General features: G+C 39.4%; 4 protein-coding genes and 1 pseudogene across 4 annotated transcripts; 2 read left to right on the top strand and 3 right to left on the bottom strand.

Annotated features, from left to right (window-relative positions):
• Window positions 1–1,110: 1,110 nt before the first annotated feature.
• Window positions 1,111–1,947, top strand: LOC146567694 (GTPase IMAP family member 7-like; annotated as a pseudogene).
• A 2,166-nt stretch (window positions 1,948–4,113) lies between these two features.
• Window positions 4,114–8,532, bottom strand: LOC146567692 (GTPase IMAP family member 7-like). The gene is made up of 5 exons (XM_085287691.1): window positions 8,448–8,532; window positions 5,768–5,930; window positions 5,402–5,489; window positions 5,128–5,183; window positions 4,114–4,882 (listed from the first exon to the last, which is right to left on the bottom strand). The coding sequence occupies exons 3-5, from the start codon at window positions 5,464–5,466 to the stop codon at window positions 4,296–4,298; spliced, it is 708 nt and encodes a 235-aa protein (XP_085143817.1). The 5' UTR covers window positions 5,467–5,489; window positions 5,768–5,930; window positions 8,448–8,532; the 3' UTR covers window positions 4,114–4,295.
• LOC146567693 (GTPase IMAP family member 7-like) lies at window positions 5,930–7,392 on the top strand. Its single transcript, XM_085287690.1, has 2 exons — window positions 5,930–5,978; window positions 6,112–7,392. The coding sequence occupies exons 1-2, from the start codon at window positions 5,960–5,962 to the stop codon at window positions 6,807–6,809; spliced, it is 717 nt and encodes a 238-aa protein (XP_085143816.1). The 5' UTR covers window positions 5,930–5,959; the 3' UTR covers window positions 6,810–7,392.
• Window positions 8,533–10,447: 1,915 nt separating the features above from the next.
• LOC146567691 (uncharacterized) lies at window positions 10,448–12,756 on the bottom strand. The gene has a single exon (XM_085287687.1). It carries the CDS (start codon window positions 12,577–12,579, stop codon window positions 10,675–10,677), a length of 1,905 nt encoding a protein of 634 aa, XP_085143813.1. The 5' UTR covers window positions 12,580–12,756; the 3' UTR covers window positions 10,448–10,674.
• Window positions 12,757–18,517: 5,761 nt separating this feature from the next.
• LOC146567690 (uncharacterized) lies at window positions 18,518–22,647 on the bottom strand. The gene is made up of 4 exons (XM_085285869.1): window positions 22,570–22,647; window positions 20,155–20,889; window positions 19,392–19,784; window positions 18,518–18,754 (listed from the first exon to the last, which is right to left on the bottom strand). Exons 1-4 carry the CDS (start codon window positions 22,645–22,647, stop codon window positions 18,518–18,520), a joined length of 1,443 nt encoding a protein of 480 aa, XP_085141995.1.
• Between the last annotated feature and the right edge of the window lie 573 nt (window positions 22,648–23,220).

Raw genomic sequence — 23,220 nt, 5'->3', positions numbered from 1 at the left:
ACAACGCCACCCTGGGAATTTCACCCAGAGAATACTGGAAATGACACTAAATCACCAAAAAGGCACTTAGGTTCGCTATACTCAATCCAGAGACGAGGTTCAATAATAAACAAATTGACAATTTATTGGTAATTATTTAAAACACCGAATAAAAACATAATCATAAATATTCAAATACAAATATGCTTAAAAAGGTATTCAGAGCTGAGGCTTACCAGTGGAGGGGCAGGGATGCCACACACAACTAAAGAAAGAAAACACACCAAAACACAAGTGCAACACACTATCACACACTCACACTAATAAACTAGACAAGGCAGGTGTGTACACTCAAGGGATCCCACCACCAAGGCACCCTAGTCTCCTCCACGTCGGCACTCCGCATCTGAATAAAAGAAACAAAGAAAATGTTAATATATTACAACAAACTAATGTGTAGCACCGGGGGATAACCCAACTGCAGGACCACACTGGTGATCTACAGCTAGAAAAAGGGCCTCCCACCAGTGGTGTAACAAAAATCCAAACTACAAATCAAAAAGCAATAAAACAACATACAATCTGAATAAAACTCTAAAATCTGGAGCAAACGGAATCGCCGTACTGCTCCAACTTGCCGTCCACACGACGATAAGTTAACAGTCAATCAATATGCACGCCAGCTGACTCCGATAACCGGCATGCATATGGCCGTTGTCCACGCCGACGTCCACTGTAAAAGCTGACAGCAGCAGGGAAAGAAATCTCACAACGGGAACAGACGGTAAAAGCACAGCAAGGCAAAACAGCAGCACTTCAGTTCGCGTAGCTTGGCGCAAAACTAAGGTCCACACTTCCTGCGAAACATAATAAATAATTACTATAAAAGAACAATAGAAGGCAGAGAGCGTAACAAAAGTTAATTACGTACCAAGTAAGCCGTGTCATAGAACGTAAGCAGAATAGCTCAGGAGGCTTCTATAGCTACGACCAGCCACGATGGAGACTTCAGAGGAGTAACCCACAAATGATCTCTACCACACCGAGAGGAAGTCAGGTGACCAAAAAGGAGATCACAGGCAAGGGACCCAGAGACACTCAAATGGCCACTATTTATACCAGCGCCCCCTAATGGGCCAGGCTGAAAGTGGGTTGGACCGAGGGATAACATTCATCCTGCCACACTATCAAATCATTATTGCCATACATCAATACAGGAAACACACTGGTACCACAGTAAACCTCGTTCTACTGGGAATGGCTGGAACTGGAAAGAGTGCCAGTGGAAACACCATCCTCGGAGAGAAGAGCTTCATGTCTAAACCCAGTTCAAAGCCGGTCACCACAGGTGGCAGAAACTGAGATGAATGACTTACGTGTACGTGTGATTGATAGCCCTGACATCTTTGATGATGACATTGAAGCATCAGTTCGGGACAAACATGTAAAAAAGTGTAAACAGCTCTGTGAGTCAGAACCCTGTGTGTATGTACTCGTGATGCATGTGAGCAGATTTACAGATGGTGAGAGAGACATCATGGAAAAGTTAGAAAAAGCTTTTGGGAGAGAAGTTAAAGAAAAAACGATCGTTCTGTTCACAAGGGGAGACGACCTGCAGCAGGCAGGAGCTTGAAGGATTTCCTGCATTCCTGCCAACCTGGTCTGAGGGAAATAGTTGAAAAGTGTGGAAACAGGTGTGTTCTCTTTGAGAACAGCAGGTCAAGTTCACAGGAAGTGGAAAAGCTGATTGACACTGTGATCGGGCTGTTAGAATAACAGGCAATATAACCTCAGGTGTCAGAGTTATGTCTTATGGTTTGTCTCTGTGTAATCCTTAGTTGCTGTCTCCCTGGTCTGCTATATCCCCGTGTCCAGTCAGTGTCTGTCTGCCCTGGTCCCACATCTCTGTTCCCTCTGTTGCAGTGCCTGCATGTGAGTCTGTGTCTTTAGTTCAGTCTGTGTCATATTTCCTGTTTTATTTTGAAGGTCCTTGTCTGATGTTAATGTATCTGGTTTTGCTTCCCCTTGTCTCGTTAGGCCTGATTTGCCCCAGCTGTGTTTCCCTCCTGTTACCCATTCCCTGATTGTTCCCTCTGTGTATTTAAGCCCTGTGTTTCTTTGTGTCCGTGTCACAATCTACTCTCATCTTGCTGTGTAAATTTATTTTTGTACTTTTGGGTTTGTTACGTTTTTGCCATCCAGCAATAAAGCTGAGTTTTGGAAGTACACTTTTGCCTCAGAGCGTCTGCACTTTGGGTCCTCCTTACCACCACTCCTGTCTGCACACAGCCCTAACCTGACAAAATAAGCATTAACAATATATATTTAAATCTCAAAACTAGCTATGACAAAGAAACCTGGGTGCGCAGTCTGCACCTTGTTGATAGCATGAGACTGTTCTGCTAGTTCCAAGTTAACATTAGCATTTGGTGGAAGATATACTGCTATTACAAGTAGCGAGGAAAACTCTCTTGGTAGGTAGAAAGGGCGACACTTCACAATTAAAAAAAATCCACCTGGAGTTGAGCAGTGGCGACTCACTTCAGCAGAGTTCATGCACGATAGTTTGTTGAAACCACCACCCCGGCTCCTACCAGATAAGGAGCCTTTCTGTCGGCTTGATAGCATGCTAGCCCGGTTAGCTGGATAGCCGAGTCAGCAATGTCCGCATTCAGCCATGTTTCCGTGAGGATGTAAACACAATTCTTAAACTCACTCTGGGTCGAGTGCTGGAGCCACAGATAATCCATTTTACTGTCCAAGGAGCGAACGTTAGAGAGCAGGATGGATGGGAGTGCTGGTTGGAAAGGGTTAGCCTTTAGCCTAGTGCTAGCACCGGCATGCTTTACTCGCTTTTTTTACATGCGCAGCGCCAGCTGTGCCTCGGTGGGGGGTGGAGTTATTATATAACTCAGCAGCCGGCTGATGAAAAGTCCGGGAATCCGGCTGCGGTGAGGAGCGTCGCTTCTTTGACGATGCCAGGGCCGGCGCGTCAGGCTGAGGTTCCACCAGCTGGTTGGGCTGGAAAGCACCCTGGTTAGGAGAATAGAGGTGGAGAGTGTTAAGCAGAAAATCCGCCACAATCGGAAAAAGATGTCCGACACCCAGGGAAAACAAGTTAGCGTTCCCTGCAACCGCTTCTCCACAGCATGACATAAATCCTCCGCATGTGCTTCCAGCCACAGGTCACACAGACGATTTACTTTGTCTGTCACCTCCCTCCTGAACCTCTCCGAAAGTCTGCTCGGTCCATCTGGCGGGATCATTCTGCCACGGTCGGCGATGGCCAACCAGGGGGAAGTGAGGAATGAGGACCCAGGCGCGGAGCTCTGTGTGCTTAGCAGTGCGTTTATTTACAGTGGCATGGAAAAATAACAATAAATCCTCAGTGCGTTCCCGACTCCCGTTACGTGTCTTCTTCCCAGTGTCAGTGTCCCTTCTCCCCGCTCCTTGTGAAGTCTGAGCACCCTGTGCTGGCTGTCCTCTCGTCTCCCCACTTCTCCTGGGGAGATAACAAACAGGCAGCCGTAAGACACACACACAATGCGGAAGACCAATCATACTGACTGGCCGAGAGCCTAACGTGAAATCACACAATGATCCCACATCGGAGAGAGCTCCACCACACTCTCAAGTAGCTCCTCTGACGAGGCCTGATCAGCTGCAGGTGTGTCACAGACTTCAGGTGTGGCCAATCACCTGCCAGGGCCACACACACACCTACATACACACATATATCTACAAGCAGGGAGAACGAGGGACAGCAATAACAAAATACATATATTATCATATATGCATATTATCAAGTCCATAACTGCTCAGAGTCCCTGGGTCGCTTAGACCCAGGACCCTGACAAATCCCACTTAAAACCCACTTTTTAGCCTATGTGGTACCCACATGGTACCCACAAAAAACTTGAAAGATGGGGCCCGGGTGGGTTTCTGTGTACTTTGCCCAGTTGGGGCCCATTTAGTTCCCAGATTTTACCAATATTTAGCAAAAAAGTTTGGGAACCACTGCCTTACAATATAAATAAAACTGAATTGGATTGAATCCTGGAAAAGAACAACGGGACAAAAAAATCTTAGCTTTATTGAATTTGTTTTTCCAGTTTACAAAGGTTAACAAGCTTTCATTGCCTCATTTGACAAAACTCCATAGAAAACCATAAAAGGTCATTCTTCTCTTCTTGTCTGTATGGTAATTCATATGATTCAGTAAAAGGACTAGATGTTACAATCCCTGACAATGCATTGCTTTAAATGGAGAAAATTAAAAAACAACAACAAAAAACATCTTTTCCAAGCACTTTAAGTTATACATTATTCTGGTCTTTGAGTATTGTGTTTACCACCTTCATTAGTTTTTCAACCTGATCAGGACCTGATTTGTTGTTCTCAAAGAGAACACACCTGTTTCCACACTTTTCAACTATTTTCTTCAGATCAGGTTGGCAAGAATGAAGAAAATCCTCCAAGCCCATTCCCGCCTGCTGCAAGTCGTTTCCTCGGGTGAACAGGATGATTGTTCGTCCTCTAACTTCCCTCCCAAAAGCTTTTTCTAACTTTTCCATGATGTCTCTCTCATCATCTGTAAATCTGCTCACATGCATCACAAGTACATACACACATGGTCCTGATTCACAGAGTTGTTTGCACCTTTGCACATGTTTGCCCCTAACTGATGGAGCAATGTCATCATCAAACATATCTGGGGTATCAATCACATTTACGTCTACACCACTGATCTCAGTTTGTACATTCTGGCAATTTGTGGTGACCGGCTTTGAACTGGGTCTAGAAACAAAGTGTTTCTGTCCAAGGATGGTGTTCCCACTGGCACTCTTTCCAGTCCCAGCCATTCCCAAAAGAACAAGGTTCACTGTGGTGCCAGTGTGTCGTCCTGCATAGATGTATACCAATAGTAATGTAAGTGAAAACTTATTATGCTACATTAAAAAAGTAATCAATGTAATCTTGTACAGTACTATTAAAATACAAAAAGAATGCGGTTATCATTAGTGAATCTTTATTGCTGTGTTTTTCATTAAGTGCTCTTTGTTTGAGAAATCATCTAAACAATGCTGATTGACTGAGTAACCCACTAATATGTGCTTTATATAGTACTTAAAAGAGATTGTGGTTTACCTGTCTTTGCCTCATTAGTGTGCGGTCTTGATATACATTGTGATCCACGGTCCCAACTACAAGTTAGATATAGAAGAAATACAACTTCATCAGGAAGCTGCTTGTTGTTTCATTAAAAATTATTACTATAATAGTATGCAAACATTTCAGAGTGTCTCTATAAGCTACATTTATAAAATATTTCATAGTATACATTTACCCATGTAAAGACATTACGTTCACAACTTGATTTACATGCTAAAGCTAAATCAAAAGTGCTCAACTTTAGCTTTACCTCAGTGCCGCCGGTTGTCTGTCTTTAGTGTCGTTGCTTCTGAATATGCTGAAAAAGCTTCCCATGATGCAGGATTTGAACGAAAAACCTGTGGGTTCAAATGTCAGTGCCAGCACAACTCTGAACTCTTCCTTTTTGTTTAAGTATCCTTATTTAACAACTTAGTATATCTCAGTTGTTTTCAGATGATTCACATAAATCTTAAACCTGTTGTTAACAAAGGTCTCTTAAGATATTTATCATTACAAATGTTAAAATAACTTTTGTCTGAAATCAGAAAAATCAGAATCATTTTCTCTAAATACTGATTTTAAATTGTTTTTTTTTTATTGCTACAAAGCAAATACATGTAGAAGCACAACTTACATTAAGTGGAAGTTGTTCGGTCTGTTGAAGCATAACTCTGTGTGACACTGTCTAAAGCCTGCAGACTGCTGTTCTCTGACTGTATAATACTGGAGGAGGCGTGTCATCTGTTGAGCTATAAAAAGCAACTTGTGGCAGAGCAGTTTTAGCATTCATCTCTCACCTGTGCAGTGACAACAGTGAAGAGAAAACATGGCTTTAGTTCCAGCAGGTAAGACTTATTATTAATCATTGTGTCTTTAATTACTTTCCTTTGAAAAATGTCAAAACTTCTCAGTTTCACTTTGGTTCTTGTAAAACTCTTGTGTACATGGGTTAAATCGAGTTAGTGAATTGTGTTTCAGGTCCTGATTTGAGGATTGTGATGATTGGAAAAACTGGTGTGGGCAAGAGTGCTGTTGGGAACACCATCCTGGGATATGAGCGTTTCAGATCTTGTCCTTTATCTGCATCAGTGACTGAGTTCTGTCAAAAAGCTTGGGTACAGTGGGGGAAGAGAGTAATTAGTGTTGTAGACACACCAGGGATCCTGGACACTTCAAAATCAGATGAGTTCATCAAAAGTGAAATCGTCAAATGTGTTGAAGTTTCCTGTCCCGGTCCTCACGTGTTCCTGTTGGTCATCCAAATCGGCCGATTCACGAGAGAAGAAAAAAACTCAGTGGAAGCCCTGCAGGAGCTGTTTGGCCCCGAGGCAAACAAGTACATGATTGTGCTCTTCACCCGAGGTGGTGATCTTGGAAGCATAACCATAGAGCAGTATGTACGTGACGCTGAGCCAGGGCTTAAACGCATCATCCAAAGCTGTGGAAACAGGTACCACGTCTTTGACAACACCAGCAGAGACAGAAAGCAGTTGGTGGAGCTCATCAAAAAGATCGACAAAATGGTGTCAGTAAATAAGGGCACCCACTACACAGACGCCATGTTCAAAGAGGTGGAGGAAGCACGCAAAAAGGGAGTAACACTGCAGCAGTATAGGTTCACTGAGTCGTTGTGTAAACGTATCAAACTTTTTCGCATCATTCTGGGGAAAGATTAAAGTGTTGTGGTTAATTGTAATTATTTTATTCTGAATAGGACAGCTTTTGTTTTACCTACACGAAATATACAGTTTGTTCATGATGACACACGGTGTGTAGATAGTTTGTGTTGATTTCCCATGAAAAAAATAATAAAATAAAATATTATTGATTAAGTGAATTTGTCTTTTAAATTTGAAGAATAAAGTATGTGAAAGTTAAATAATGATCATATGATCATCATTGTTATATAATAATCATAATATAAGCGGTGCTCTTATAAGTATTGATTGTCTCTGTATCTATTCTAATTTGTATGTGAGCATCAAATCGTGGTGGTTATGTTTGAGCTGAAGTTTACAGTGTTTAAATTTTGTTGTAAATTTGGTAGAAACAAGATAAATTTAGTCAATTAAATATTTTATGCAAATGGGACTGTGAATCATTTTCTGATTTAAAGAATGGGGACTTCGGTTTCTAATGAGAAGTCTTTATTTTGGGTCTGTTCTGCTCTGGCTGTTTGTATTAAAACATAACAAAAATTTCCCTTTAGGCTCATTATTGTTTGACAATTATTCTTGTAATGCTTTTGGCCTAATAAAAACTAGCAATCACAGAACTTTCATCAGTTATTTGTTATCCTAAGATGACAATGTCAGAACCAAATGTTCAACCTCTTCATTCATTATTATTTTTTGCCTGTTTGAATGAGAGAATATTAGATGACATGTATCAACAGGTTTCTAGGTATCCATCTATGTACATAAAACCCCTCTAATATACTGCTTCCCAATCATTAGGATCAAGCTTTTTTTTTTTAATATTAATCGTAATGGCTTAATATTATTCATATTACTTTTTTCTTTTACTCTTCTACTAATAGTTTCTCAAACATTTACTGAACTTTCTTTAAGTTATTTTGGCTATTTAATTGATTTGCTTCATTACTTTTTCTTTGGATTTCAAAGTCTGTCCTCACAGGACTGGGAAAACATATTTAAAGACATATTAAAAGAACATGTAAATAATAGTTAAACACTTCTGTAGTGAAAATAGCAGACTCAAACACTTAACTACTGAACCATGTTTTGAAGAAAATGCAAAACATCAGCTGAAACGCAATAGCTTTAATACATTTAACCTTTAATCATCTTTAATATTTCTGGTTATCACAATAATGAGGTGAAAACATTCTCTGTAGAAACCCACCCAAGGTGTTACAGGTATTTCAACATCACTATCCAACTTTCTGTCATGATAACACGTGTTTCCTCTAGGAATCATCACTCTGGGAAGACATTCCTTTTATTTCTTTAAGAGTTGGATGCACAACTTAAAATGTATTTAGGATTATCTCTCATTTACACAGGGCACAAAGTGTAATGGTCCCTAAGTCCTTTGTGTACTCTCTCAGTGCCTCTCGCTCTGTCTCTCTCTGTCATTCTTTGTTTGTTTTGGTGTCTACATCATGGCCCGGACTCATCCCAGCTCCCTGCCCAGCACACCTAAGGATCATTGCCCACCTGTTACTAATGAATGATAGCTACCACTTCTTGGCAGTGGCTGACGGTCAGTCCTTGCTGGATTGTTGACCTGCCTCGTTAGTAAAGCCCCAGCCTCTTGGGTATTTGATTCCCTTCTTGTTTCTGGCTACTTACCGTTTTCCCCTGTGTGCCAGTCTTCCCGGTGTTCCATCGTAGGTGTGTTGTGAGAGAGTATCCAAATCTTTCCCAAGTGATTTTGATGTGTGGCCCTCCCCTTTCTTCCCGTCCTCCAGCCCCCTCCTGTTAGGTGTAACCCCTAAGTCTTGTGTTTGGTTATCAAACCGTGGCTTCTTCAGGTTTCACCTGCAGTGAGTTTAAGAGCACTCTTATTAAGCAAATGCCTCCCCCTGCTGGCTGATGAAGGTACAAACAGTTTAAAGGAAATTATCTTGTAACACACTTTCAAGTAAATTTAATTAATTTGATACCTCGTTAAAGGCCGTCTTGAAGCTAAAAATTGTTTCACTTTACTTTAAACAAGTTAAATAACCATGGGGACAAGTTATTATAGTTAATAAAGCAAACTAGAAACTGAAAATCTAAAAATAAAAGTGAGAATATAATAAGAGCAGACTAAAATCTAACTCACATTATTGCATAATTTCAAAACAAAGCAGGAACAGTAAATGTGTTTAGCTGTTTGGTTTCTGTCAGATTTGTTGAAACAGATTCAAACACAGATTAAAGACACTTTAATGTTTGTTTCCCTTTATTTAAACTCAGGCTAGGATGTTGAAATCACTGTCATCATTCAGCTGTCTTTACAAATGTGACGTTTGTGGATTTTTTAATCAGAAACATACAGGGAAATGTGTGCTTCCTGCCATAAATAACATGTGAGATCTGCAGTAAAAAAACAGTTTACAAATATTTTTAATTTTATATAACTGTTATGAATCAAATACAATTTGAATTTAATGCAAAATTTTTTTCAAAGAATTATATTCACCTGTCAGATTTGGTTCATTCCACACAGTCACAACAACTTAACAGAAGAACAAAGTGCAAAGTTTAAAAGCAAGAAGTCACTGTAAAATAACATAAGAAAGCATACAAAAGCATCACGGAATTTTAAAACAGCACTCATAAAACACACAGAATAAAAAAATAAAATAAAAATAAAAATATGCAGCTGCAATATTTCATGAAACGTTGAAACTGTATGATTTCAGAATCACAGGAAAATGTGTTCTTCACTCATCAAAGAAAGATAAAAAAAAAAAATAGACTTTAGCACCATTAAAGAATCACATTTTACAGACTTTTAAAGATACTTGCAAATATTTGAGGGGAGAAGTCTGAATGGGAAAGATAAAATACAGTCATGTCTCCTTTTTCATTGTCCTCTTACAGGAAGCGTGCTAATGCAATTTGTCTTTACGAACATTTTATAATGGAAAATCAACAAGGATGAGGTCCTTGAAATCATGCACTTGGAAAACCATTGTTTAAAATTTTAAGTATCTTCTATGAATTAATGTACAAGTGACAGGGTTAAACTCTGAAACTGGTCGTAATGTGCATTGTTTTTATTTACTTTTCCTATTCATTTTATTATATTCTTAGAAAACAAAACATAACTAAAAATAGATGCATCGCACAAAAGCATGTTTAAAATTCTAATTGAAGTAGTGACCACACATTTGTTTTTTTAAATCAATGTTAATGCCCAGTACTGTGTTCACACTGGCCAATTTGCCCTTTTTTATGTTATAGAAAAAGCCCTTTAACTTGCACAGCTACACTGTCAGTCAAAAGTCCTCACCTTCTCATTTCATGGTTTTTCTTTATTTTCATGATAAATTACATTGTAGAGTCTCACTGAAGGCATCAAAACTATGAATGAGCACATATGGAATTATGTAGTAAACACACAAAAGTTCCACAAACGAATCCTGACAAGACACCTGTGAAGTGAAACCATTTTAGGTGACTACATTATGAAGCTCATAGAAAGAAGGCCAAGGGTTTGCAGCAGTATCAACAAAGCAAAAGGTGGCTACTTTCAGGAATCTGAAATATTAGACACATTTAGAGAATTTTTTTCTTTGCTTTGCTACATGATTCTGTATATTTTGCTTAAAAATATCAGATGTCTTCAGTTTGTACCCACAATGTAGAAAGTAGTAAAACTAAAGAAACACCATTAAATGAGACTGTCAAAACTATTGACTGACAGTATATATTTAAAGTGTTTTATCAGATACTTTTAAGACCAACATACTGTTTTTGGATTTTTCCCAGCCCTTTCCCTGCTGACCCTATATATACACAAACATACAGGTAATTGCTTCACTTTCTCCCCACGAGTTCTGCAAAAACAAAGTCACAGAATATCTGTTCAGTTTAAACCGAGATGCCCGCAAAAAATTTTGTCAAGCTCACGGAGAAAGTTAATAAACTCTGAACTGGCAGCATCACCTTTATTCCTCACAGTGTCGATAACAAAACGAGCCTTTTCCCTTTTGTCTTGCTTCGCATCTGCTGCCTCCCTCTCTGCATCAGTTATCACCTTTTTCTCCAGCAGTTTGTCGATCAGGCTGCTGAGATTAGGTTCTGATATCCCTTCAATGAAGCAGCTTCGTGTGTTTAAAAGCCTCTCAGAAGGAGGATGATTCAAAGTTCCCACTGTAGGGGAGAAAAGACACAATTTTCTTTCCCAAACACAGGTGGAGCTGCTCTCATCTTTCAGACTGAGGTTAACATCTGTGAGGATTCTTCCTAAAGACACAAGGAATGTCGTAAAGTAACTGTCGTAGTACTCATCATCAAAATCAGCTTCTTTTGGTTGAACTTTAATCAGATCATCCTCAGGAACAGTGGACAGAGTGTAAACCTGCTTTGGATGCAGTTTGCAGTGAGGAGATGTATCTATGTACCTCTCATCTCCATTTAGTTTCCTCCTGGTGCGCTGTACATCACGGATCACGATGTTCCTTGGAAGCAACAACACACTGAGGATGGATCTGGGATCAGGATCAACTGGGGGTTTGTAGAAGAGCAGAACCAAAGCTTGGACTGGGTCGGGAGGAGAGTCTTTATCACTGACAATACCGTAACCAGAAAACCCTGTGAGGTTTATAACAACGTGACTTTCTGTTATCTTGTGAGGGGTAATAAACTCGATGCCCTCCTCCTTCACATGAGCGACCTGCAAGAACTGACCTCCACCTGTGGAGATGAGCTCACAGTGTGGGAGACAAAGCTGACACACAGACTGCTGCTGACATTTGATGTCAAACAGGGGTCCTGCAGGCTTCTTGTGGTGTTGGGCCAGCAGCCTCCTGTTCCAAGGGACAGTCCTGTAAACCACGTCTCCTTCTGCCTTCATTAAAAACACCAGGCCGGTCACACTGCACTGGTACAGGCCTGGACAGGAGCACTGGAACGTGTAGTTTTCATCATCAAAATCATCAGTGATAACTGGTGTAAACTCATTTAACAGCATATCAGGTGAGCTGTTTACTTGTGTAAAGTTGTTCTTTGCACGGGGTATTTTGCTCAGTGAGACCATGCTGTGAGAACAAGGCAAGAGGCAGGATCTGCTGGACAGCCCACTAGATCCAGATGTTCCTCGAAGTTTATAATCGTCTGGCATGGTTTCAGACTTCATAATACTGTGTGTCACGATTTCTTCACTCTCAGGACTTGCAGTGCTGCTACCTGCTGCTGATTCGTCAACAAAAGAGGTCACAGAGAGGGAGCAGGAAGGAGGATATTTAGAGTGGCTTGATTTTGTAACTCTTCTGATGTGATTAAATTTCAGCCTATCACATGGAGTGTTAGAAAGGAAGCTTCCTGTTATTTCTGTCTGTGTTTGCTTGTGTTTAACACGAGGAATTGACTGATCTTGATCAAACATCGGTTCTGAAAGTAAGTGTTTTGCCTTTTTTGTTTCACTTTCCTTGTGTTTACCATGAGGGAGTAAATCAGAGCCTGTTTTTTTTGTCTTTTTTCTTTTCTTTCCCTTCATTTCATACTGTTGTGGAACATCGTTTCTTGACAAATTAGTTAGTTCAGCCATTTCTCTTCTATTCCATGCTGGATTGTTAGACTGGTTGCTGTCATGTATCAGGGCCTTACAAGACTCACAAATGGCCAAACTGTTTTCTTTTCCTTTAGTGCTCTCACTCCCAGCCCAAGTTTTCCTCCTTACATTTGTGTTTAATGGTATATCCATTTTTCCTGTACCACTGTGTTTCATCTTGTCTCGGTTTTCACTGACTACTGTCAGAATTTCTCTCATGACCTTTTTGGCTCTTGTAGTTTTCACCTGCTGGAAACAGAATAAAAAACAAAAACAAAAAAATTACAATTAAAACCCTTATAAAATAATCAGTGCTCCATGATTTCAAATAGTCCCTTAGCGTGCATCTTAATATTACAATGGTAAATGTTTCATTAACTGTAATCTTAAAAGAAATACACATCAATCTAAATCTGACACAATACTACAACAATGTGACAGTTACAGCTGAAAGTCTGAATGGCATGTGCTGTCTTTACACTGCTTAAACTGCAAGCCTCATATGCATTCTTCAAAGAAAACTATGTACAGTGGGGCAAAAAAGTATTTAGTCAGCCACCGATTGTGCAAGTTCCCCCACCTAAAATGATGACAGAGGTCAGTAATTTGCACCAGAGGTACACTTCAACTGTGAGAGACAGAATGTGAAAAAAAAATCCATGAATTCACATGGTAGGATTTGTAAAGAATTTATCCGTAAATCAGGGTGGAAAATAAGTATTTGGTCACCTCAAACAAGGAAAATCTCTGGCTCTCACAGACCTGTAACGTCTTCTGTAAGAAGCTTTTCTGTCCCCCACTCGTTACCTGTATGAATGGCACCTGTTTGAACTCATCATCTGTATAAAAGACACCTGTCCACAGCCTCAAACAGTCAGACTCCAAACTCCGCCATGGCCAAGACCAAAGAGCTTTCGAAGGACTTTTTGAAAAGGAAGCTGCTGTAGATTTAAAGAAACACCTTAATTGAAGCAAAGGCAAAAAAATTGGAATGAATTTTATGTGACTGTAAAGCCAACAATAAGTGAAAATCCAAAAACGCCTCCAATCCTAATGATCTTCCCCCTCTCTCTGTGTGTGTGTGTGTGTGTCCTCACAGAAGGAAGGTCACGACAGGAGCTTTTTTCAATCAGTTTTTACAAGAAGTGTATCTCATACAATGGTATAAATGTATTATTTGCGATACTTTATAAATATGAACCTCTAAAGATTTTGAGTTCGTGCACATTGTGAATCAAGAATCTAAATATTTGTATCACAATGATTTCTATAAAAGCAATTTTGTTTATGGGGATAATGTGACAAATCTTTTGTGACCCTATTAATGATCAATGGTAATTAAAGAGGAACCCTGGCTCTGGACATTTTCATGACAAGTGACAGCGCAGACAACTACTAACGAGAGAACATGTTTTATCATCATAAACACGGTGATAAGACGCATCGTTAAAGCGTCACTTCAGTAATGTTGACTCATGTTTTTAATAATGACTTTAAAACACTAAACTCTAATTTCTGTGGTTATTTTAAGTTTACTGAATATAACATGTGGTAAGACGACGAGTTTTACTTCTCATGTTATGTGTATCTATTTATCATGTATGCTACTTTGCTCTGTGGACTGTAAAATGTTTCATTGTGTTCATGAAATAAACCAGACTTTCACTGTCTGCATCTTTTACTGTTTTTCTGCTTTTGTTCACTCCAAGTTTGACAAAACCTACAGATATCCAGAGTTAACTCACTAACAATGGGGAGCAGTCTCAGTGTATTTAGCTGCTTTTTCCCTGAACACAACCAACCGAGAGAAACGCCTGTAGGCCTCACTTTGGTAATTTTGAACGCTGAAGGAGATTTGTTCAATAGACACCTTATACTAGTGTTTCCTGCACTTAATCCATCACTACTATGTTCTATATAAATCCAGATTCCTTTTATAGTTTGCAGTGAAATTTGTTAAACCGTTGCTTAATGGGACAGAAGTACAAGTCACTCTTTACTAACACATTTGTAGATGAGTTTAATGCTGAACAACACAGCTAGCAGTCTCACACACTCTTTAGGTTATTCAAGTTTTGTGTGTGTAATGGTTTAGTCTATCAAACCTTACCCTTTTCTCCTCAGTATCACAACAGTATGACTCCCAAAGTACGGCTCAGTAAACAACCTATGACTCTAAAGCCAGAACAGAAAGATACAGTTGGAAGATGAATGATTGCGTTTTTATGATGTGTAGTAAAACGACCCCCTCTTCTTCTTCTCTGTGTTGTTCTTGTGTGTGTGTGTGTGTGTGTGTGTGTGTGTGTGTGTGTGTGTGTGTGTGTGTGTGTGTGTGTGTGTGTGCCTTAGAAGTCAAATAATACATTAGCCATACTTAAAAAAACATCTGAATTTCATTTAGAACTGAGATTCTAAGTTGTAAGGAGGAATCTTATGCACAGCCAGAAACATGTTTCCCCACTTTCACAATGCTGAGGTGCCAAATCCACAACCCCCAACAAATGGTTTATTACACGCAGGTGTGAAGGGCAAGCTTTACTTACACAGCCTCACACACAGTAGATTTTTAAAGTTTTTTTGGGTACAGTGGTTTAGCCACAGATGCAACATCCACTTTTGATAAAGATCACTCCACCTGTTTATTTCTTAAGAAATTAAGCATCTTTATTAAGCTCTTATTTATACATGTCTACACATTAATAGACACCGTGTGCTCTGAGACATTATAGTCTTCTACTTCTGCTTCCATCGGTTTGCATTTTAAACTCCCGGCCTTTCAGTTTGTTATGAACGACTTTATATCACAAAATGTTAGAAATATAAAGTGAACCATGCGACTTTTTTTTTTTTCTGTTTGATGGAAGGACTTAAGACACGAGTTATTTAAACAATTCTAAATGACAGTGTGATGGCCATAGTACTTTATGTGGGCCAAATGTGTTAAGGATAATGTTTATCAATGTAAAATTGCAAAGAACCTTTGAATAGATTATAACATTTTGTAAACAGTTACCTCAGAAGCTGTACTGTCAGCCTTATGTATGTAAGGTAAAACTATCCACAGTACTTCCACTTAAGTAACTAAACACATAAAGTCACCCTTACCAATAATCCACTGCTCCTTGAAAAAAAGTAGCACAAACAGACAACTGACTGAGCAATGATAAGTAGAGCTACCCGAGGCCGAGACTCAAGCAGAAGAAAATTAAAAGTTGTTGTTTTTGTGGCTCGAAAAATTAAAGAAAGTATGTTTAATAATTCAACAAGACCCGCACCTTCAACACATGTACATTCAAATTTTGGAACAGGCTCAACATTGCTGCTGTTCAATAGTTTTTATCCGTTTGAAAAAGTCATTTTACGGCTTTAATGTTTCCAGCTGATAAGGAGAATGAGTGCGTTTCAAATGTGCGTCCAAAGGCTTTAAACATCTGCTTAGTCTGTAACGACAGTATCAAACTACAGAGCATTGTTTTTACTAAAATTCAACATTTTCCAATGAAAATTTGGCTACTTTTTTTTTTTCTTTACTGTAACACGCACCTCAATGCCATTTTTAGGATATTCTTGGTGATCACATTATTTTTCATATTTATGCTTTTGGCACTGAGGGTATCTAATACGCATGTTGTCACTGTGTTTGTACTACCAGCTGTGAGGGCTCTGCTTTTGCTTTGAGCAGTCTGTTTTTATTTTGTCTCGTGAGTGTGTGTGTTTTTCAAACGAGATCCTCGTCAGTTTGATTTTGTTACCACAAACTTTGTGTGAAGTTCACAACAGAGGTAAAGAGATTTAAACACCCCAGTTTAAGGAGGCAGGCAGGGGTTGGACCACCTGCACAGGACAGGTGAAGCAGAGAGTGTCGGGGGGAGATGTGCAACAGAAGCAGAGGGAACATTTTACAAGATGATAAATGGCAGATTTAGGTGATTAAGGATTTGTTGACAAGATTAAAAGACACGTCCGTCAGAGTTCAACAACATTACAGTTTGATTAAATAAAAAAGTTTTTAGACTACACAAGGTTCATTTTCTCCTCTGATAGTAATCATATTAAACATGTCAAGAAAGAAAGAGTATAAAGAAAAATAGTAAATGTGTGTCTAATTAAACTCTTCCTGTGAGCCTTACATCATCCTTTAATATGTTTGGTGTTACAAACTTGAAGAAGCACGGAAAAGATCATCAGACATTAATCTAATCAGTTTGCAGCCTTCATTCATATTGAAAAGTTGAAATCTTCCCTGCTAGACCCAAGTGCAGCGTTTAACACCGTCGGCCAGAACATTTTATTACAGCTATTATTAAATGGAGAGTCCTCTTCACACACTGAGGTTAATTATGAAGCTCCACAGGCTTCTGTGCAAAGACCAGTTCTGTTTACATTATACGTGCTTTAGAAGACATAGCATACCACAGGTCAGCTCAGCAACATTTCGACTTTGGCTTGTTTTTTCTGGTTAACGTTAATTACGTAATTTAGAATTAAAGTTTAGTGTTTTTAGCATTTAGGATGGCCGTGGCGAGTAACTCAAGTGCTGGAAACATTTCATGAAACCTCATCAAAAGTTATCTGAGTTGGAAGGGTGGCTGTTAATAAGCCATTCTTAAGGAAGGAGAACAGAGAAAAATAAGGCTGAGGTGTGCCAAATTACACAAGAAATTGACTGGAAAAAGAAATCAGCTGTAATATGTCTTATGGAGTAATGAATCCAAATTTGAAATATGCATGGAAGAGGTCCGAAGAGAGATACAACAGTGAATGTCTATAGCCGTCTTTAACACAGCGTGGATACTCTACCGTGCTTTGAGGCTGGATTTCAGCCAGTGTTGTTGGAGCTCTTATCCAAATTAATCAAATTATGAATGTAGAAAAGTTCCACCAGATTTTGATCGACCATGTAATACCACGTAGTGTCTGATTGGCTTCAACTTCATTTTTCAGTACGACAATGATCACAAACATACTGCCAATGTAGTCAAAGTATGCCTGGATGAAACAACGCATCAGTCATGGATTGATCTCTCCAGGGTTCGAACCTCAAGATAATCGAAGCGGTGTGGGATCATCTTGACAGAAAACAAAACAAAAGGCAGCCAGCATCCAAAGAAGAGTCTCGGATGTCTTTCAAGAAGCCTGCAGAACTAAGAAATTACAAGAAAGCTTACCTATTAGAGTTTAAGCTGTGTTGAAGAATGAAAGGCAGCTTTAACTGGACAAAAGGGGAGAAAAAAATCCCACATTGACAGCTATCTCTGAGTGACGTGTCCCTGGCAGGCTGACTGTAATTTTCTGAACCATGGGTACAGTGGAGAATTATTAACAGGTAGGGATCTAGTTCTAAGGAAACTAATTATTGTAGACACAAAAGTCTTAAGATAGTAAGTTACATAAACAGCTGAAGTCCCACTACTATATTCAGAGTTTATCTATGCAAGCGTGTGTGTGTGTGTGTGCGTGTGTGTGTGTGTGTGTGTGTGTGTGTGTGTGCGTGAAACAAGATCGCCTGTCACGGCAATTATGGTTTGTTTTTTCAGTCTCTTGTAAAAAGGACTCTCAAAAGGAAAAGTAGTATTCACTAAGGGATATTTATTCAATTTTTTACACATACGGGGTAGGCAGCCTGTAGGTTACAAGTGGATAGAAAGTTCTTCTTTTCATCATAAGCTATGGTGTATCTTAAAGGTTTTTTTACTGCGTCTGTATTATAGGAAAATAAAATTACTATTGAAAGAAACGGTTCTCTACAGGAAGTCATCTCACTCCTCTTTGACCCGCGGTGTGTGTGTGTGTGTGTGTGTGAAACAAGATCGCCTGTCACGGCAATTATGGTTTGTTTTTCAGTCTCTCAAAAGGAAAAGTAGTATTCACTAAGGGATATTTATTCGTTTTTTACACGTAGGCAGCCTGTAGGTTACAAGCGGATAGAAAGTTCTTCTTTTCATCACAAGCTATGGTGTATCTTAAAGGTTTTTTACAGCGTCTGTATTATAGGAAAATAAAATACTATTGAAATCTCTACAGGAAGTCACTCTTTATTTCCATTACAAACGCCGGTGCAGCTTAAGAAAGTAAAATTACATCCGCTATTGTAAAAAAAAACAGAGAAAATTGTCATAATATTGAAACAGAATTCAGACTATGAGTTTGCGGAAAACTAGCTGCCGCTCTGTCTCTCTATACAGCACAGAATCAGCTGCTGCATCACCGCTGTGCTTAGGGAACATGACGCATCAGGTCTGAAAATGACTAGACACTTCCGGAGTATTTCCGGTAGGGTCATAAGGTCCGGATCGAGGCCTTCCATAGTAAATATGCTGTATTTGAATATGTCATATTCAAAGCCTTCTTCTTTGGGAGAGCAGATCTCATCGGACACAGGACCGCTGCTGGGCTGCAGAAGGACATCCATCTTGCGTCTGTGCCTTAGAAATTGTGACGGACTCCACCTCTCTGCTTTTTTATTCTCCTCCCCCGCTGCACTCCCTCCCTCTAAAAACTTTTTTTCCCAACAACAGATGGCGCTCTTCCGGAGGTTTCCCCCCTCCCTTCTCAGGATGCAATTCGACACGCTTTAGCAACAGATGGCGCGCTTCCGGGGTTCACCCCCCCTTCTCCGGATGCGATTCGTCACGCTCATTACACACTTCCGGGGGGGAGGGGGGGGAGGTCAAAAGGTCGTGATTAGGGCCATCAATCACTTCGGATTAAATTTTGTCATAAGCTGTATGGTATTAACTCTCTAATGTTGTATTATTGCTGCAAAAAAATCAAGTTTTAAACAAACAAGAGATGAATTCTGATTAATAGAAATCGAGCAATTGTTTCACAGTACTGTAAGTTATTTCTTTTAAGATCCAAAAGAATATTACAGAAAATAACACACATGCTTAAATTTTGTCCAAGCAGGAATGCATGATCAGCTTTTTTAAAATCAGAACTATGCAAGTTACTGAATTTGATTATTATTAATAAATTTCCATATTTTGTCACACTTAAACCATATCAACCACAACTGTCCATGGTCTTACCCGTCTGAGATCCTCACTGTTGACATAATTCAGGGTTATCACGACTGTGTCATCACCATCTGCTCTGACAAGCTCCTCTTCAGGATTCCATACAACCGTATCCGCTTCGTCTATGTGTGGAAAACGGAATTCCAAATCTTCTGGAAGTTTGTCCCGGGACTCTAGTTTGAAGGATTTGTTAGGAACTATACTGGTCAGATCAATAATTTCAGAGCAGTGGTCAGGGAAATCATGATCACTTGAGTCAGTCTGCTGCCGCTGTCCCACGACAGTGTTTTTAATGTCTGTTGGAGTTGAATGCATATGATGGGATTTTCCTGGACTTTGTGTTGTCACTGCCTCACAGAGTGATTTCAGTTTTTTTGGATTGTGTTCCATCTGGAAATTGTGAATCTGTGAACCAGAAAACAAACACAAGACACAAACGAAAATAATTCAATTATTTTTTCAGCAGCCAGTCATTTTGTACATGTTAATGAATACAAAGCTGTAAGTCTTTCACAGATGTATTAAATGTACCTTACCACACAAGTCAACAACAAATTCCTGGAATAATTTCATCCTACAGAAGTGCAAATATTCGTAGATGTACATAAAGCACTTGAATAAGACAACTCTTTATTGCAGTTACAGTCATACCTAGTACAATAGTACAACAAAATTAGAAAATGTCGCATGTCACCGAGCACTACTAAACACAACAAAATACAGTAACTTTAAAGTGATCATTATTTGTAATAATAACTTTCTTATTTTAACAAACCTGTTTGCCAGTGTCACTGTCAGATGAATCCCCATGTTCAAGTAGGTCTGGGACAAAATCATCTGTCTCACTGTCAAATCCAAGTAATGTCACCGGTGAATCTTCTTCAGTTATGCTGACAGAAAAATCCTCTTCAGACGAGGACTGAACTGTTAACGGTGTTTCATCTTTCGTGCAAATGTAAAATCTCAGGAGCTTCAATTTGGTTTGTTCATAAAGTTTGCCAACAGTGTCATCTAAAGCAATCGGATTTCTTTTAAAATCACAGACATCAATGACAAAGTCTTCAACTCTCCCTTTTGGCGAGTACCCATCTGGAAAAAACAGGTCCTTTCCCATTTCCAAAATCTTAGCTACAGTTGTAGTTTTTTCCACAGTTGCATGTCTTGTTCCTCCACCATTTCTGGTTCTCACTTGACGGTATTCATTACTGCTTAAATGAAGCCATCCGATTTCTATTTTTCTGCAGGTCTTCTCTCCTGCAGTATTTCTCTGTCTTGCCATCCCTTCACTTTGCTTGTGGAACACACCTGATGAACCACACAGCACTCCTTTGGTTTTTGATCTTACTTTCCGTGCCGCAATTTTATCTCTTAGGTTCTGCAGAAGAGTCTCTTTATCTGTGCTGTACTTAGTTTGTTGACAGAAGGACTGGACAGCTACTCTGTCACCATATGTCCTTATGTATTTTGCCATTTGTCCATCAGTCATGACGGACAGCACCGCCTTATCCACCTGCAGACATAAAACATTAGAGAAATGCTATTAATATACTTTTATTCTAGGAAGCCACACTAGCACACATGGAACACTAACTGTATTAGAATAGAGTTCTTAATCACTGTTCATGATCATTATCAAAAGTTACTCTGTCAACTTCTGTCTTATTACTTTACTGTTGCTGTGTTAGTATTAGTATAGTAATAGTAGTAGATATATATATACTACGTTACTAAAAAATATTTTGCTAGTAAGGTATAAGTAAGGTAAGTTCCACCAAGTATTTTGTGCCATGGTGTCCATGTTACCATGGTAATGGCACAGCCAGATAACAACATCCAAATTCATGGGCTGCAACCTCTTTTTTTAAAACTTTATTTATCACATTGTCCAAATTCATGGGCTGCATCCTCCTGAGGACGCTTTTGTAGACCGATTATGTCACAGCGATGCGCCGAAGGCTGTTCAAATTCGTAGACTCCTTTTTTTTAATTTGCACAGAAATGTACAACAATTATGGCAATCTCTACAAAGATTCTATTTTAAATTCGTAAACTCCTCCGAATGCAGCGGACAAATGCGTCCTCCTTTTCACATTTTTTTTTTTTTTAAATTATTGAACTTTATTAAGAAACAGTATACAGAACATGTATACAACCAGAACAAAATTAACATATGCCAGGGGGTGTAATACAAAGAATTACAAACATTCACTTTTCACCGAATTTGAAGGATGGGTCGGGTGTGTGCTTCGTGGCCCACCATATCCCAGAATTCAAAGTGCGGCCCAGCCAAACTCCAGTTTCCGGTAATGGCGGCCATTAATAAGTTTTAAAATGACCGTTATTAATCTTTCTGGGTCACAAAATAAACTTTTAGCACATTTCAGGGGAGAACGTGGGTGTATAAACTTGAAATATCTGCTCGGTTTATCAAGATATCGCATATTTGCAAAAGTGCTTCGACGTTTTCCTTGATGTCTGTTACCCACCGCTCGATAGGTAGCCGAGAGCTCAAGGGTCACTAAAGCCGCCGAGAACGGCGGCTTTTATTATTTTCAGATCACCACGGACTTTTGCTACTCAGGCTAAACGTAATATATAAAACACTTAGACAACCTAAAAATGTTAATGTTTGGCTTTTTTCAGTGTTTCATTTGTTCGTGAGTAAAACGGTTTGGCTGAGATTAAAGTTATTAGATTAAATTCGATAAAATAAAACTTTATTAATCCCCCGGGTGGGTTCCACCTTGGTTTTACACCGCTTAATCAACGTCAAACAGAAAACTGATTAAACAGAAGTGTGAGATGGTCGAGAATTTACTCCAGTGTCGTCTTATATTTTAGATAGAAAGGAGCAGACGGACAAGTTTATTAAACTCCACCGAGACAGCGGTGACACTAATCAGAAGGCTAGACCGTCCAATTTCCCCAGCCGTTTACTTCCGGCCTACCCAACCTTCTGAGGACCCGGCCCACGTAGACCACGAAGCCCGAGTCCTCGGGAGGATGCAGCCCATGAATTTGGACACGATTTGAAATTTCAAAACATATGTGCACTTAACGAGTTATGTTTAATGAACCTGAACATATTTACAAGAATTAACATTAAAGGCCTGCATATACGACCTCGGTTTTTCAACAAGTTACTCGCCTTTTGAACCGCGGTGTTTAATGCTTTGTTGTTTATACGTACTTTGTCTTGTTGCATGTGCATGATGTCATCGTGTGGGACCTCTCTTGACCGCAAGAAATGTTCTAAATCCTCCTCCATGTCCGCACCGTATGGAGCCCCGTACCGTAGCACCGCACCCTTCAACTGAAACGCTATCAAAAAGGAGCGGGATCTTTTGCGAGATCTCGCAAAAAAACTCGGGATCTCGCAAAAGTTTTGCGAGATCCCGAGTTTGTTTTGCGAGATCTCACAAAAGTCCGTCTTAATTTTTTTTTCTCCCATGTCCCCTGCGGGGCTCCGTAGAAGCATGATTCTCTCTTCAAATAAGAAACTGTTAAAAGTACGGAGCTTGTTCATTGATAAGATATCAGAACCTGTTGTCAGCAGTCTGATCGACAAACTGCTGGAGGTTTCTTCCTTTTAAAAGAGAGTTTTTCTTTGTCATTGTCGCCAAAGTGTTTGGGTCATTTGGTTGTTTTCACTGTATTATTGTAGAGTCTACAAAGCACATTGAGACAACTGCTGTTGTGATTTGGTGCTACGTAAATAAAAGTGAAATAAATTGAATACTTATCATAATGAATTAAATTTAATAGAAGACTCGCTTGAACTTTGTGTTGAATCCTTTGTTATCTTGGGAAGTCTCCTGTTTATTGAAGACATTGACTAACG

The sequence above is a fragment of the Mchenga conophoros genome, linkage group LG9, assembly GCF_057382185.1.
Source record: "Mchenga conophoros isolate Kocher_MC1m ecotype Shallow Benthic linkage group LG9, M_conophoros_male_GT1.1, whole genome shotgun sequence".
NCBI classification, from domain to species: domain Eukaryota; kingdom Metazoa; phylum Chordata; class Actinopteri; order Cichliformes; family Cichlidae; genus Mchenga; species Mchenga conophoros.
The sequence above is the reverse complement of the archived record's forward strand: the minus strand, read 5'-3'. Positions and strand labels throughout refer to the sequence as shown.

Coding starts and splice junctions, on each gene's coding strand:
- LOC146567690 (XM_085285869.1), bottom strand. CDS start 22,647: ATGGAGGAGGATTTAGAACATTTCTTGCGGTCAAGAGAGGTCCCACAC. Junction 20,890..22,569: donor TGCACATGCAACAAGACAAA/GTACGTATAAAC, acceptor TTATGTCTGCAG/GTGGATAAGGCGGTGCTGTC. Junction 19,785..20,154: donor ACAGTGACACTGGCAAACAG/GTTTGTTAAAAT, acceptor TCTGGTTCACAG/ATTCACAATTTCCAGATGGA.
- LOC146567692 (XM_085287691.1), bottom strand. CDS start 5,466: ATGGGAAGCTTTTTCAGCATATTCAGAAGCAACGACACTAAAGACAGA. Junction 5,184..5,401: donor AGACAACCGGCGGCACTGAG/GTAAAGCTAAAG, acceptor TCTAACTTGTAG/TTGGGACCGTGGATCACAAT. Junction 4,883..5,127: donor CACTAATGAGGCAAAGACAG/GTAAACCACAAT, acceptor ACATCTATGCAG/GACGACACACTGGCACCACA.
- LOC146567691 (XM_085287687.1), bottom strand. CDS start 12,579: ATGAGAGAAATTCTGACAGTAGTCAGTGAAAACCGAGACAAGATGAAA.